At 36.6% G+C, this 17,538-nt stretch overlaps 1 protein-coding gene across 1 annotated transcript in view; it reads left to right on the top strand.

Moving 5' to 3' along the window:
• The window catches only part of CFAP47 (cilia and flagella associated protein 47), a 627,152-nt gene that overhangs the window by 21,644 nt on the left and 587,970 nt on the right, over nt 1-17,538 (top strand). The window contains exons 3-11 of the mRNA XM_077807214.1: nt 1,006-1,121; nt 5,975-6,113; nt 7,540-7,768; nt 8,201-8,361; nt 9,235-9,368; nt 9,960-10,195; nt 10,937-11,129; nt 15,254-15,467; nt 15,868-16,020. Coding sequence (XP_077663340.1) covers nt 1,006-1,121; nt 5,975-6,113; nt 7,540-7,768; nt 8,201-8,361; nt 9,235-9,368; nt 9,960-10,195; nt 10,937-11,129; nt 15,254-15,467; nt 15,868-16,020 — 1,575 coding nt within the window. The remainder of the gene's footprint in view (nt 1-1,005; nt 1,122-5,974; nt 6,114-7,539; nt 7,769-8,200; nt 8,362-9,234; nt 9,369-9,959; nt 10,196-10,936; nt 11,130-15,253; nt 15,468-15,867; nt 16,021-17,538) is intronic.

The following is a 17,538-nucleotide window of genomic DNA, read 5'->3' as shown; positions in this document are numbered from 1 at the left end:
CTGGATGGTGTGGTCCGGGCAGTGTGGAAGGGCTGGCTGCGGGAGGCTGACCCCTCCAGCCCCACCCCTTCAGACTGAGGCCAGGCCTCCACACTGGTAAGTATTTTATCTTACTTTCACCCCAGCTTTCCTTCATTAAGTAGAGGACCTAAGTTTTCCTTTGTCTTTCTCTTGTTCCTAATATATTTAAAGAACTTTTTCTTATTGCCTTTTATGTCCCTTGTTAGGTGTAACTAATTTTGTGCCTTAGCCTTTCTTATTTTGTTCCTTATTTTGTTATTTTGTTCCTTAGTTTGTTGTTGAATGCAGCAGTCTGCCTGCATGGAATCCATTCGAGGATTTGGAACCTTAAACTGCAAGCTCTTTGGGTCAGGGTTGGTGCAATGCCAAGTACAATGGAACCCTGATTTTGATTGAGGCCTCTTGACAAAACAAATAGCTTAAACTTGATTTCACCAGCGTCTTTTATTACAACTAATGTCACTGAAACTACATGATGCATGCTCATAAATAAAGAACACTGAGTGCCATAAGTTTTGTTGCACTAGGGTGTGAACATCTGGATAAATATTAGTTTGGTCAGCCACTATTGAAATGTTTATGTGTATGTTTATCTTAGTCATTTTAGTCATTTTTTTATGCAGGAATTAACCCAAAATGAGTGAAAGCTTTTCTGAGAATTCATATTAGGGTCTTTGTGCCATAACACAGGAATTGAAACATAATATATAGTTGCATTCCATTTCAGCTCATTGACTGGAATTAAATTGTTTTAAAGTTACAGTAATTAAAAATAAACAGATTAGCAGTTTAATAAGTAAGCATTTTTATGTCTTTCATGTGTTCATAATACTGCTGAAGTGAGTTGCGTAAATAATTGTGTTAATGGAATTAGGAGGAAAGCAAATTTTTTTTCTATTGCATTGTTCAAATATATTTCTTTTAAAAACCACAAAATAGCTTGAAGTTCTGGGAAAAAATAATTAAAATATCTTTTCTCTGCAGATTAATTCCGTGCTGTTGTCTGGAAATTGAGCCAGAGATTAATTTTGGCACAGTGATTGCAAACAGTAAAGTAATTAGTAAAGAGATTAGTATTACTAACCATGGATCATCTCCAGGTAAATGTCACTATTCAGTAAATTACCAAAAGGTTTTATTTTTCTTTGAAAAAATGTAGTTTTTGTTCAAGTTAACACGTCAGCAATAAAGGAATTTAGGATCTTATACAGGAGAAAATAAGGCTTTGATTTGAACAGGACTGTGAGTGCACAATTGCTGGTTCTGTAAAAGTCCCCCCAGTGTCTTAAGCTCAGTTGTGAGGTGTTGTGGAACTGCTCAGAGAAGGAGAGCTCATGTAAAACTTCTGGCAGCTGTAAGACTTCTGAGTATCCAAAAATGCATTTGTAGTAGTGCTCTATTCTTGAATCTAGGCTGAGGCCTGGTCTATTTTATACAGTTAGGTTGATGTAAGGCAGCTTACATTGACCTAATTATGTCAGTGTAGTTACTACAGCCTTGTCCCACCGATGCATGTGCCCTACCACACTGACATAATAACTCCACCTCCATGAGAGGTGTAGGGTTTATGTCATTGTAGTTAGGGCAACACACTGTCTGCGAGGACACTGTGTTACTTACAGGTTTCAGAGTAGCAGCCGTGTTAGTCTGTATCTGCAAAAAGAAAAGGAGTACTTGTGGCACCTTAGAGACTAACAAATGTATTTGAGCCGTAGCTCACGAAACCTTATGCTACAGCTCACGTACATTTGTTAGTCTCTAAGGTGCCACAAGTACTCCTTTTCTTTTTGTGTTACTTACATTTGCTGTTGGCTGTCTTGTCAATTTCATGGAGCTGCAAAATTGACAAGAAAGCCCCAATTCCCCTGCTGGGTCTCTGCTCCATGCTGGGCTGCCCCCTGGGCTCCCCACTCCCCGCTGGAAGCCTGGCTGCACCAAGGCTCCCATCTCCTGGCTGGGAGGCTGGCTGCCCGCACAGGCTCTCGGCTCAATGCTTCCTGCTGGGAGCACGGCAGCTGATCAGAATCCGGGCATGGTAAGAAGTCTCAGATGGCTGCCTGCCAGCTGGGAGCAGGGAGGCAAGTAGCCTGGGGGCAGTTGGGCTCCCTGCGGGGATCTGTGCAGAGCTGAGAGTCGTGGCTCTCAACCCTCCACACTGCCCCTCTTCAGTCAGTGGAAGCACTCCTGGTGAGAATGTGCACCACTGTGCATTAGAAATCACTAGATGTCGTCTTCTTTCCTTAGGCAGAATAGCTCACATATAAATGCTTTTATTACCTTTACTGAAGTCTGCGATCCCAATATCTTCCCACTGGCAAGACATATTGCTCTAAAACTTGGTAGGAATGGCAGTGGCAAATCCATCAGGATGAGGGACGGGCCATGCCTGTTACCACAGAATAAGTAGGGCAACTGTCTGTCCAACTAGAGAGCTTTCACCTGGTCAGCATAGCTTTTGAGATCACACAAATTGGTGTTTCTAAGCAGGTGTCTCAAGTCCCTCAGCTTCTTGGAAGGAACCTTCTTAAGTGTATATACCCTTCAGGAGAAAATTCTGATGATGTGGTATGAAAAGGCTCATTTGGAATCTTTTAAGCAATCCCATATAAATAGGCTTGGCAGAATTGAATTTTTATTTATTTATTTTTTTATAATTTGGACACATAATATAGATATTTATTTTTAAGCTTTTTTTTTTTTCCAATTTTTATCCGTTTAAATTTTCACAGTTAAGGGAAAGTGCCTGGGGCTAAGTCTCGGGGTGTGTGTCAGATAATTATTTAATGACAGTAGTAGTTGAGATTCAAAAAGTTAAAGCTTTATAACTGTCAAAACAAATTTGTCAACATCACGTTAAAATATACAAAATATATGTCCTTATATCAAACTCTAATAAGCAACATTTTTCTTACTTTGACTATCTGTACATTTTTATTATTATTGATGGAAATATTTTTTTGTTAGTTTTTGTGTGCACAGTGAGATTGACATACACCAACGTTTACCAATACAAATCTACTCCTTCCAAGCCTACATATAAATTATTTGACGACATTTTTCACTTGTCAGGGTTATGAGCATTTTCTTCCAGAAATCGTTTGGCATCTATTCTGGGTTTCAGGGAACAAACTTAAAGCATATAATTTTTCTCTGGCCTTTGGTCATGTGCGACTTAATACATTTAGAAATGCTCACTAAAAACTCCCTGCTTTGTATCATATTAAGGTGGCCCTGACTAAGCTGATGGAATCTCCTTTTGAGCCATTTGATACCTGTGAGCTCAAGTTTCTTATGTAGAAGGTCATTTTCTTATGGCAGTGACTTTAGCTCATAAAATTAATAACTTTTAGTCTCCAGGGAACGATCCACTTTTATATTCCCTTTTTTTAAGAATAAGGTGATGATATGAGTACATATACTAAATTCCTTCAAAATTCAACTTTTAGTTAATCATCCTACCATCATTTTATCCCATGCATGTAAGCCCATCCTGGTGAAGCTGTTCTTCGTACCAGTGTCAAAGTTTCTTTGATATGGATTAAAATCCACCTGTTTTACACAAAAATAACAGGGAATATTGTTGCCAAGAGAGCCATATGAGAATGGCTCTTTGATTGGAAGTCTCACTGTTTAAAATCTGGCAGGCCTACAACTCAAGGATCACATCAACAGCCTGTTTGGGATGAGGGAAGCTTGCTGTGGCTGAAAACTTCTGATACATCTACAGGAGATTTGTGAGGCAGCCATGTTCACATAAATGCAAACATCTACTAAGCACTAGTGCTCAGATTTTGTTTGTGTTATAAAAAAAATCTCTTTTGCTAAAAGGTATCAAAACTGTTGCACACTTCAGCAATTTTAGAATTTTTTGTCTTAACTTTTTATTCCAGATCTTAGTTAGTATTATCTATATAAAGTATACAAGGAAAGGTATTAACAAAAAGAACAAAAATATTTGTATATACTGTTTGCTTTGTGAAAAGTTTCAGTTATAATCTTCTGTTTTCCCTAGAATCTAATGCTCAACTCTATGGGGAGAAAAGTGAGTGGTGACCCATGGAACAGTATAAATTTTCTATTATACAAAGCAATTTGTTATATAACAAAAATGCTTGTGACAGGCATCTTCAACTTGTTCTAAGTGTCTACTGAAATTTGTATTTGGTTCTGTGTTTTTGTAGAGATGTCTCTGCAGCAGTTCAGTCTTCTAAAGTGGGAAATCTACCACTGCTGTAAATTGCTTATCTGTTTTACATATCATTTATTTTTGGCTGAGGTAACTTCCACTTAGGGGTAAATAGCCTTTCCGTTATACTTCTCACTACAACTTTGACAAATGCTCTTTAGGGGAAGAAATATTGATGTTAGTGTCTTCCTTTCCTGTTAGCATCATTACTAAGTAGAATGTTTAGTGCTAGCAGCTGTTCACTGGACACTTTGAGTGTACACAGATTTCATATATATATATATTTTTCTCCTACGAGGTTGGAACTTGATGTGTAATGTCTGATTTTTTTGAAATCCGCCATTACTAATAAATGATCATTTATCTCCTAGAACAGAAATAGTTGTGTGAGAAGTACTGGTCGTTTACCTGTTTTAAGCATATGTATAATTCACCTGGAGTGAAGTTGATCCTGGTGCAGAAGAATCATATATAGCCTTCTTCACCATTTAAGCCCTGTGATGCAGGATGGGCTGCTGATGCAGGATTGGGCATATGGAGGTGGCTTTGTATAGGCTGGTGCAAAGGATAGTATCGAGGGCAGACAAGTGATGGACCGCTGAATCTATGATTATGTGGGCCCAGTGGACCTAATACTCCCTGCAAGTAATGTTGAGGGGCAGTATCCAGACACATGAGTAATGTCAGCAGGGGAGGGGCTACATCCTGGCCTCTGGCTGAGGGAGTAGGTTACATGTGTCCTGACTCCATGTTGTTAATCAACATAAAACTTGAGTACTCAAGCTTTATTTTGATTCTGCATCTTGTTAAAAATCATAGAATCGCAGGACTGGAAGGGATCTCGAGAGGTCATCTTGTCGAGTCCCCTGCACTCATGGCAGGAATATGTATTATCTAGACCATTTGACGTGGAAACTCCTGTGGTTATTATGGAACATGGCTTTATATAACAGCAGTTTTAATAGTTTATTGATACCTCTTGGTTGTCAGCAGATAATATGCTGCCACATGTGGAATACATCCACTTATCGATTCTCTTGTTCACATAGTTTGTTAATTTTTAAAAAATGTATCCTACGCTTGTGCTTAGATTTTTCTCATTTGTGGTATACTACACTGCATACATACGCAGTTGTCAATTGCACGGAAGGAGACAATAGACTTCTCCTTGGTTAAGCTCTTAAACATTTGGCTACTACAGCTACATAAAGCTATGTCTCAAATTTGCCTGACATACAAAGTGTTACTAGCAACTGTTTTATGTTAGGTTTCAGAGTAGCAGCCATGTTAGTCTGTATTCGCAAAAAGAAAAGGAGGACTTGTGGCACCTTAGAGTCTAACACATTTATTTGAGCATAAGCTTTCGTGAGCTACCACATTCATGCATCCGATGAAATGAGCTGTAGCTCACGAAAGCTTATCCTCAAATAAATTTGTTAGTCTCTAAGGTGCCACAAGTACTCCTTTTGTTTTATGATACAATCAGTTGGGTTCTGAATGTCATTACATTGTCTATTACAACAATAACTTTGCACAATGGCATTGTATGTGGGCATCTGATATTTGAGGAAAGCCAGAAAAATGTTAGATTAGGATTTTTTTTGCAATATATGTGTTACAATACCATAATTTTATTTTTATAAGTTACTTTATTTTATGTACTATTTATGAAACTTTACTATGTTTTTAGTTTATTCTATGTGTTGAATGCTAGATAATCTTCCATTTAAATGTTATATGTAACATACAATACTATATTTGTCTTAGGTGCATTTAAAATAAACTACAACGGAAGTGTCCCTGTTAACATAGTACCTTCCAGTGGAATGGTAGAACCCAAAACATTACAGTTGGTTAAAGTGGATATCTGTACAGATATACCGAGAGTCATTAGGGAAATGGCAAAGTAAGTGCAGAATGTGACTGTATAGTCTGCTTGTTTTGGATGATTTTTTTAATGTCCTGTCTTATTTCTAAACTCTCTTCAGTTCAGCTATATTTATCCAAATGCTGAATAACTGGAACCACAACGTGACAAGAAGTTAAGTTCCCAGGCATCTGTTGCTGCCCCCAGTTGTCCAGAGCTTTGATTCATTAAATAGTTTTGCTGATGATATTAGCTCCATAGAGCAATGTGTGCCTGGCAACACTAAAACAGTATTGACAGGCAGTGGATGCATGTCTCTTGAGCTCAACATTCTTCTGACCAAGGGTGTACATACTCTTGCACTGTTGGTTCCTGGCTCTCTACCAGTTGATGTGATTTGGGGAACTTTATCCTTTCTCTTTTGGAGGAATAGTTACAGAGGGTGTATTTTAAAAAGACCTTTACAGATTTGAGAGCCATTACAGGTTCCACTGGTATTGCCACTTCAAGTACACTGAGTCTCTCTCGGATCAGTAGAATCTTTCAAAATATAAATATTTTTAAATGCAACCATAATAGCTCTTTCCTTTGTAAAGAGTTTTAAAAAGTTATTTAAAGTCAGGACTTGATTAGTACAAAGAAAGTTGTTTTTCTTGTTTCTGACTTCAAGTTGTGGGTCTTACCTACCAGGGTGGACCTGAGGCAAATAGTGCTGCATTTATTCAGACAAATGTTATTGTTAATAGGCATGACACTTCTCCAGTGCTTTGAAGGGTTGTACAACACACAAAAAACCTTTTCTTTTCAAGAACTTGAAGGACAGCAGCAATTAATTATAAATTCTTCTGTTAGTTCAAGAATCCAGGAAAAGCTCTCCTGAGGAGGCAGTTTTCTGGCCCAAGTAAATCAGGTTGTCACATTCCTTGGCACTGACGCCAGGATCATCTGACAAGTCCTATCCTGTTAAAGAACATCACAAGCAGAGGACTCCTAGAGATGATCCATCTAAGATAGTTCAATTATTGAAGGGTTTAAAATCTTCAGATCCAGCAACAGGGGAGTCTGGCTTTTCTAGTTACAGGGGGACTGAGAGATTTTTGGACTGAGCTAGGTTTTTATATGCTCAGTGAGTAGAATGTAAGGCTCCAAGGGTATGGTTGCCACTCACCTCCTAACTGCTGGTACTGCTCAAAAACCCCCCAATGCCCCATGTGTGATTCTTCCACCATGACTCTGCAGTGACAACACACTCAGAGAACACAACTTATAATGGGTACATAATCTCTTCATACTGTAGAATGTGTTTATTTTTGTGCCACTATGGTTAGTTTGTTTACTATAAGCCTTTGATTTAGTCAACTATATCAGAGAATTTAAAGTAAAGTTCCAATAAAATTCATGGATTATTCTTGTATGAATTTTAGATGTGTACATCTCATTTTTTCTCTGTTACTCTTTCCAACAGAGTGCAATTGCAAGGTTGTGGTGTCACAAACTTAAGGATAGAAGCTCATGTAGTTGAACAAGTTCTTGAATTATTAGGTGTGTCTCATGAAAACACACTAAAATGTATTCATTTTGGATCTGTCTATTTTGGAACTTCAAATACTGAACAAGTGGTTCTGTACAATAAAAGCCCAGAGACCATCAACTGGGTGGCAGTGCTGGAGGACGATGCTGTTGGGGGAGAGATGGTAAGGAAACAATGTTGAATTTTTAAAAATTTCAGTGCAAAGATGTTTTGATGGCTGCTTTTGATTCTCAATGGTTTTTTAAAATTTACATTCACCCTCTGTTAATGTCCCTTACCTCAATCTTCTTTCGGTCAGTTGCTGAAAGATCTGTCCAACAGCAGGTCTATCATTACAGGTTTTCATTGAGAGTAAAATGTTCATACCAGCAAGAAATCAAGTAAACTTTTTTTAAAAAGAGAGTCAATTCATTTCATATCCCCCGGCTAATGTTTGTGGGTTTTACAGTATAAATTGAGAGCTAGGTGGTAGTGTTATATTTTCCTACTTCTTAAATCTTTTTTGCTTCTGTCTCTTGCTGCTGTGGAATTTTCCACACAAAAAGGGAAAATTGACTGACATAACTATATTTCATGTTTTGGTGTTGTTTTACAGGGCACACATCTTCAGAAGAGTACTGATGCTGTTTTACAAGAATTGAGCTTCATAAATAGAACCAAAGAACTAGATGTTTCAACTTTGATCTCCTGCATTCCCAACCAAGGAACCTTGCTACCTTATCAGAAAACTGTGGTTACACTGTGCTTTAGTCCAAAGTAAGTACACAGTGCAACCTTAAGAGGCTGACACAATAAAAGATGTAATTAATACATGCAGGCAAATCTATTTGCAGTTGTGTTAGATGTATTAAATTAACCCTTATGTCTCAAATTCTTTCCTCTCAATGTGCACAGATCAATGCTAGTTTACTGCTGATGGACAGTTTAAAATACATTATAAACCTAATTTTGTATATACAGAGTTAAAAATAAATTAATTAAAATAATACATTTTTGTTTGATAAATAAAGATGTATACATTTTCCCCCAGATTAAATCTACAAATTTCCTTTTAGTTCATCCTCCAAAGTAATCACAGATCAATCCAGGCAAGGAGGTTTGATTTACTGTTCAAAAATAATTTATAAATTCTTCTTGCTGGCTAGAAATTTTGTTGAGAGGCTTTGACAGATGAGTTACATAAGTTATAAGAACATTTCCTCCCCCCTACCCCTCCCCAATTTTTCATCCAGGAAATCTCTTGAATTAGGGTAGTTTGTCACCTTCAAGTTGGCAGTTCCTGCTACGTTCCCCATCACAAATGCAGTGCACTACAGCAGTTGATGATCTGGTGTTTTTACATACTTGGTCTGTGCATGCCAGCATGTATGTACATATTCCATAGTAACTTCTCATCCTGACACTAGTGACAAGAATAGAAAAAAATCTACCTAGCTGTAAATAATAATAATAATTATTATTATAATAATAATTCACTAAGATTTACTTCAGGAACCAGAAAGTTGGATAACATTTTTTTTCATGTTTCTGGCCAACAAAAAGGGTATTAAATTCTCCAGAGGAACTGATCATTACCATTGATTAATAAGTGTATGTATGTATGGTATTTAAAGATAGTGAATTTTACAGGCAATTTAAAAGAGACATTGGACTTACTGAATTTCCACCAAGACAAGATTATGCACTGTTTTTGAGGTTTGAGGCCGTAGGAAGTAAAGATGGCTTTCTGCAAGCTCTGAATGGTGACAACATACCAATCAAAGGTATGTTATTAGAAATATATAGCTTACGTATGGAAGACTTTGAAGTTTTTAAATTTTTCCACGTCTTCGGATTAGTAATTTTAAAAGGGACTTGTATATGTGTTGTGGGGACCTGCACATGTACATTAAGAGAACTGGTGCTGAATGCCTCAAATAGCGAGGAAAAGGGCAGCATTGAATTTCAGACTCTAATTTGGGGGTAGAGGGGAAGGGGAAAATAAATTTAGAATCATTTATGTCACAAATGCACCTTTTGGTTACAAGCATTTAGTATTTAATTGTAGGTTTAACTAATTTTAAAAAAATAGATTTGTAAATCACTGAAGGTTTATGGTTAGGTCAAAATGATTGTGTTTTTCCAATTTTAATAAACGAAGAGGGTTTTAAATGATGTGTTAGCCTATATAAATAAGCACGTACATCTTGCATTAATTGTGGCCAATTATATTAAAATTCTGAAACACAGTATTAGAAAAGAAGCCATGTTACTTCATAATTTTACATACTCTGTGGCTGTAAGAGTCTAAAACTGTTTCATGTCTTTTTAATTCAATATCGTATTTTATACTTGTTTCTTACTCTCTTGTGCAGAGACTCATCCTCATCATGTGGAGTTAGCTTTGACAGGTTCAGGGCTTCCTGTCATGTTAACTTTCAGTCCAGGACCAGTTGTTAATTTTATGGACTGTTTCATGGGTGAACACACAGAGATTATGTGCACTCTCAAAAATGAATCTGAGTCACTTCCAGTAACATACAGCTTCCACAAGATAGCGCATTTTAATATTTGTCCTGAAAAAGGGAAAGTAAAAGAAAAATGTACAAAGGTAATGTAAATGCTCATCTTTTCCCAGTAAATAGATACTTGGTTGGAAAGATGAGGACAACATTATCGTCTACAATTGTTCATGTTAGAACTGTAAATTGTTTTGTTTGCATATTTTCAGTGGTGAATACTAGATTCACTTAAGAAGAGGTTCCACATTTCCTTTTACATGAGCCAAGCTCATAATTTATTGTCAATATAGAACCATACAGTGGACTCTGTTACTCTATCAAGCACCAAATACTATCAATTTTCAAATGGGGAGGGAAGAGAAAGTACATTTTGTAGTGACTATGGCGTTGATTGTGCAAAGACATAGATACTTAAGTAAAATTACTCATGTACCTAAATATTTGCAGGATAAGGCCTTAGGTTTAATTGTTCCATTAAATCACATATTTTAGCTACTTTTCCTTTTATGTAGCATAAAGATATTTAAAGTTAGAACAAATATATAAGTATAACTTTTATGAACAGATAAATTCAGGGCACCGGGGAAGATGTGTAACTATATTATTCTACAGAATTGAGCTTATAAAATTCTGTTAATGCCTAGCAGTTCTATACATCTTAATTTGCTCAATTACATGTAATAATTAGTATTATGAAAAATCAAGTAGTACCCTTAAAATAAATTTGAATCAGTATGATATAACTAATATTTAATAAAGAAGTCTACAAAATATCTCTCTGTTAGCTTTATTTTTAATAAAATGTTTCATAGCAATGTTCATTTTTTTAGGATGTGATGTTTTCATTTGCTCCACGTCAAGCAGGAACGTTTAAAGTGAAGCAAGTTGTAGAGATTTTTGGTTCAGTGGCAGAGGAAGATAACTTACAGTCTTTGAAGATCAAACCCTTCCATCAAATACATTTAAGTTTTACTGGTGTATGCAAACCTAAAACCAAGAAAATTATGTTTAAAATCAACCCTGGTATGTTACTAAACAAAAAATTCTGAGTGTTTTCATTTTTAGAAATATACTTCTTAACAGGTCTTAGAAATGGAGTCAGTTCATATTTTAGCCATTGTTTTAAAAAACATTTTTCTTTGAAAGCTTAAAGAATACTCTCTTTATTAAAATATATCCATGGTAGTGTTTTTCTAATTTTTACATGATTAGATAAATCAGGGTTTAACTTTGTGCTGCTTTGTATGATCCTGAGGATTTGCAGTCTTATGTTTTACATTAAGAATTATTGTACTGTACTTTTGTATTTAACTGTCTTGAACAATCCTGGTAATTTATTTTTCATTGTAATGTATCTGTTAATACCCTGCACCTAAGGCTTGAGAAAATATTTAGGAGCCTAACTCCCACTGATTTAGGTGCCTTAAAAACCTTTGAGGATCTGGACCAAAGTCCCCGTTTTACCAGAATAAATACATGGAGATGGTCATTTACTAGAAGGAACACTGTCAGGTTTGAAAGTTTTATATTTATATATAAAATACACTTATCTGTGGTGAACTGATAATACCTTGGATTATTGAAAATGAAAAATTAAAAAAATTAAAGGGTTTATCATTTATACTGTCTTGTTCACTCTTTGCATTTCACTCACATCAAACATAATCATTGTCATTTTCTGGTGGTTGTGCACTTGCACAGTGCTGCTGTGTTTGGATTCCAAACAGTGACATGGACCATGTAGAATAAGTTAGGAGGGACAATATATACCACAGGTGTTAATGTTTTTTGAGGCTACTATAACTCCATGATTTCACCATCACACCTGGCTCTTTGATCTTTTCCCATATCACTGTCCTCCAGCTACCACAGTCCCATGAATCTATGATATCCATAGCATAAATGATATTCCAGAGCATAAAGCAACTCCCTCATATTCCCAGTTAGGTTATTTGTCCTTGTTTCTGATATCTTACAAGAGATCCTATGCAACAGTGTTGATTTGGCCAAGACTTTTGGTTTCAGAAACCCAGTTCTTGGCTAGTATCCAAGATGCTGTGACACCTAAATCCTGAAGTTTTGCTACAGGGCATGTCTTCGGTATGTGGCTGAATCGGTGCCGCTGCCATAGATGCAGCGGCATCAGTTTAGTGGGTTTGGTGAAGACGCGCTCAGTTGATGGGAGAGTGCTCTCCTGTCGACTTCAGTACTCCACCTCAACGAGAGGCAGAAGCTATGTTGACGAGAGCGCATCTCCCGTTGACATAGCGCAGTGTAGACTCAGCTTTAAGTTGATGTAAGTTACATCGATTTAAGTAATGTAATTTACATAACTTGGCTTGCGTAACTTAGATCGATTTACAATGTTAGTGTTGACAAAACCACAATGTTGACTTCCAGTTTCTATTCAGAATTTTGAGTTTTGTCTACCAAGTATTCCTCTACTTCACATCTTTTTCTTGGTGTTGCTGCTGGTCTCTGTGTATGAATGGTCAAGGAGAGGAAGGGAACTGAGTGCTCAGTAGCTGCCTCCTGCCCATTTGAAGAAACAGCTCACTGATGTAAGAGAGGAAGGCAACCTCCCTTCTCCCCAAACCTTCCAAGACATGGTGGGAAGGTGAAGACAGAGAATCAATTGATGGGCGATTAAGAGTTGTATCTCAGGGGTAAAATGAAGTGCTGCCCCCAGGCATGCTGTACTTTCTGGACACATCAGCATGGGGGAAGAGGCTCTGATCCTCCCCTTCAGCCCACAAGGAAGTGCAGGGCAGTCTGGAGATGAGGAGAGGTCATAGGGCAGAGGTAATCAATTAATTATTTTTTGGCAAGGTCCAAAATTTTTGGTCAAGATACAATCAAGGTCCAGACGCCAGACAAATACAAAAATATTAACAATAATGACGATAAATAAATAAATTTTTTTTGCAGTCTGTTCAAAAGCACCTGGCAGTTTGAATTTGGCCCACAGTCTGCCTATTGACTACCCCTGTCAGGATCTCATGGGGCCTCTTTTAGTTCAGATAGGCATCAGAACTTTAGATATTTATCTGAAGCCCAAACCTGTTGCAGTTCTCCCATCTCTAACTTTTAGGTATTTTTTTTTTAAACAATATTTCAATAGGTGGAATAATGTGGAATATTAGATTTGATTTACTGATAATTAGAATTGGTATTCAAGATATCCAAAACCTCACCCTGATGATCAGTCCTCTGGCGGCAGGCAACCTGATTGCCCTAGATTGTAGTTTTTATATAGGAGAGTCATTGGAGAAGTTTTTCAGATGTTGACAACCGTTTCCAATACATCTCTTCTGAACTCTATAGGCTAATTTTCAAGCACCTCCTATTTAACCTAACGGCTTCTCCCTGTCTCTCCCTTTCCCTTGATGACCATCCACCATTCTAAATGCTGTCTTCTTGCTCCCAACTTACTGACTTCTATGCAGTTTCTGAATGCAGGGTGGATTAGGATATTAATGAGATATGTCTTGGTGGTTCCACAATGTCTCAGAGCAGAGAAGAGGAGGGATGTGTGTGAGATAACTGTAACTCCCTCTGTGAGCTGCTTCTTCACCTGGCCAAATGAAGCACTGTCCACAGTGAGAGTATGAAGCTGGTTAGGTAGATGGAAGTGCTGATGGCTTAAAAGGGTCTGTCAGCTGGCCAGAGCCCAGAGTAACTTTTTTAAAGGCATTTTAGGCAGGAGTGGGTTAATGGTTAGAAAGGTAAATCCAGCGTGCTTGTGGTTTGGAGGAATTGTTTTGTTCTGTGGGACATTCCAATAATTATTTTAAAGCCAATACACTTTATTGATTATTATGTTCTAAATTTACGTAAATTGAAAGGTGACAGATAATGAAAGAAAACACATGGGCTACAGATGTCTGTTTAAATAGTTATTCATTTTAGACGTGATTTGATGGTTGAAATGTATTTTATGTATGTGTAAAGACATCCATTTCTTTCATGTCCAGGGAACTTGCTTTGCTGCTCCTTTTAGCTCCTGTTTCTTACTACCTTCCCAAACCCTCAGGTTTCTGGTCAGTCATATAGCATAAGGACAGGACTTGTGGAAAAACATTTCCATTTGGTCGCCCAGGAAGTACCGCAATATGAGACTGGGTCAGTTTGAGAGTCATCTGACAAGTTAGAATGGGAGGCCGCCTAATAAGAAGCCTACCTTCTCAACAGAGACCTTTCTTTGGGCAGGGGAATCTCCAGTAGGGTGACAAAGTTGGGATGGGGGAAAACATGTTCCTGTCTTCACTCCCTGTTTGTGCCTATGAATGCTGTTAGGAAATGGTTATATTCGGATAAACTATTTTAACTGGATTAATATTATACATGATAAACTTCTGCATAACCTACATTAATAGAACTTTAAAAAAATATTTATCCGTTTTGGATTTAACTGCCTGGCTCTGTTTCTCTAATTTAAAAAATATAGGAAAGCAGACCATATGTATTAGTAATACATACATTTCAAACTATATACTAGTAAAATAGAGAGAAACTGGAATATATCAATTGTAGAGTCTGATTCTCTTCTCTTACACCAGCTCAAAATATACTTTGTTGTTTGTATTATGGAAGCACCTAGAGGTCCCATCTGACATCAGAGCTACATTTTGCTTTTTGTTGCTCATACATAGTAAGAGACAATCATACAAGAGTGATAATACATGAGAAAGAGGAAGTATTAGGAATTAAGTACTATGAGGAATTGATACAAAGAGATTCAGGCCCCAATTCAGCAACACATTTTAAGCACATGTGTAGTCCCACCGATTTTAATGAGGCTATTCAAGTGCTTAAGTTTAAGTGGTTTGCTGAATCAAGGCCTAGATGACTTGCTCAGGATCACGCAAGAAAGTTTGTGCCAGGAGCAGGAATTGAACAGATGTCTGATGAGTCTTTACCACAACACCATCATTTCTTCTTGTGAATGAAGATAATGTAAATACACTACAAATACAAAATACAAAAAAAACTGGTGTTAGAAAAGTCAGAACTCTCATTTTTAGATTGTGATTTCATTGTAATACCTTATGAAATATATATTTTTTCTGAATTGAGATATTCCTTTGTAACTCCCATTTGAAAATGGTAGTTTAATTGCATGTAACTTGTTTTATTTAAATCCTAAGGCATAACACCAATGATTACCAATGCAACTGGACAGTTGGTAGCTGATGAGATTGGGCGATTTATTGATTTTGCACCAGTAGCAATGCTTCAATCAGCTCAAACACAGATGCATATTCATCAGATAAATAGGGACTGTAAGAGTGATGCACTTATAGCCTTTCCTAATGATCGCTCAGCCAGCATTAGGCCCAGTGAACGACACAAAAAATACAGGTAATATAGTATACAAATATTATAATATTTAAATGAGAAGCTAGGATGTAGTATTAACAGTTTATTACTTATTTCAAAAGTAGATCAAGATCAATCATTTATAATATTTGAGTATATTTTCAGACTGAATATTTTTATATATAGAAGTCTGTTTAGACTGAAGAATGTGTGTACTAGTAAATTTCTTCTGAGTTGCTTCTCAGGGAAAACTGCAGGTGTAACTACTAATTCTTGTACGTTTTATTGTCTTTGCAAAGTCAAATACTAATAATCACCTGTAACATAATGGGGGTTTGCAATAAATTATTTCTATAACAAAATCAGTAATATTTTTCAAGTCTAATAAAATCCTAAATCATTAATATATATAATGAAGCTATATTTCTCTCTAAATATTTAGGACTATTTTTACAAAAGCTGACCGATATCATTATGTGGATCCAGATTTTGCTTATACTGATTATGAAGAACTGGAAAAGCAAGCACACAAGGAATACTATGCAGATTTTATTCAAAGTTTAAGACAGCGTCGCTTACAAAAAGAAGCTTCTAGGTAAAATTTTATTTCTAAAATGAAGAAATACCTAAGGCATTGACACAATAAATACGTATTCATATTCAAATTAACTTCAGTGGTTCTACTCATGAACTTAAATGTAAGCCCATGCATAAGTGTTTGCAGTGCTGGGGATTTAATTCTTAATGTATTCAAATTTTTTCCCCTAGTAATTATTTATACGCTTAGGGCTGCTTCACTGGACAAAACTCACGGACAGAGGCATAACAAGAGCCAGTGGCTGAAAGCTGAAGCTAGACAAATCCAGAGTAGAAATAAGGTGCATACTTTTAACAGTCAGGGTAATTTACCATTGGAACAACGGATTCTCTTTTACCTTGAAGTCTTTAAATCCAGATTGGATGGATTTCTAATAGATATGCACTAGCCTAACTGAAAGGTCTGGGCTTGATGCAGGAATCGCATGGTAAAATTCTATGACCTGTGTTTATGCAAGAGGTGTTTATGCCTAGATGATCATAACGGCCCTTCCAACATTAAAATCTACAAATCTATTAAATGACCTCACTAGAATTGGCTGTATTTGATCCCTAAATTATAGTTACCTGCAGGGAAATGAGGGAAGACCAGAGTGGGCATTCCTGATATTTTTAAGGCTTTCCCACCCCTTCCCCTGCAAAAAAAAAAAAAAAAAAAAAGAGGGGGGGGCAGGGAGATTTTATTATTTATCTTTTTAAAGTCCTCTTTGGACTTCTAGATTTGCTTACGAAATCACAAAAATGTATGTGGATAAAATTGCAAGTATGGGTTTATTGCTTCATCTGTCTGTTTGTATCTGAATATTATAAATTTGTTAGAATAGCGTTGGGAAGGTCTTATATATCTCTATAGAGTAGCCTGATCAGACGTACTGTCATGATTTAAAAATGACCATTTATTTAAAAAAAAAAAATCTCAGATTTAACTTCTAGTTAAATCTTTAACCCCACTTTTTTATAAGTTGAAAATAAGGTTTATAATGTGAAATAAGTCACCAAGTACTAGTGATTATTTTCTGTAAGAAATACTGTAGTTATTTATTTATTATGGGTGGCGGAGGTAGTGATGCCTTTTATTAAGGTTGCCTGACACTTTCCATTATAAGACTCTGTTTTCACTAGCTTATAACTTTGCCAGATTTTACCCATTTGGATTGAAAATTTTCATGCAACATGTCTGCTTCAGGCTATTTTATTTTATTAAAAATTTCAGCTAAAATGGTTCATGTGCTCCGAAGAACAAGGATAGGGAAAAATAGGTTGTTTCACACGTTAAAAAATTCTTAACTGTTTCATTGAGACACTCTTTCCATTTGTGCTTTGGAATAAGGGCTTGAAATTTGGCAGGAATATTGCCCTGTGTCAGTCTTTTGCCTCCCCATGAAAATTCTTTCAAATTTGGCCAGGGTTTAAGCCCCTGAAAAAAATCTCAGTTCACACATGTTCAGTAGAGACTTGCAGTTAAATTCTCTGAATATTCCATCTGGACTGGGTATGCTCCAGTTCTGGGCTGCAT

Source organism: Eretmochelys imbricata, chromosome 1 (assembly GCF_965152235.1).
Source record: "Eretmochelys imbricata isolate rEreImb1 chromosome 1, rEreImb1.hap1, whole genome shotgun sequence".
In the NCBI taxonomy this organism is placed as follows: domain Eukaryota; kingdom Metazoa; phylum Chordata; order Testudines; family Cheloniidae; genus Eretmochelys; species Eretmochelys imbricata.
Note: the sequence above shows the minus strand (reverse complement) of the source record. Positions and strands in the feature narration are given on the sequence as shown.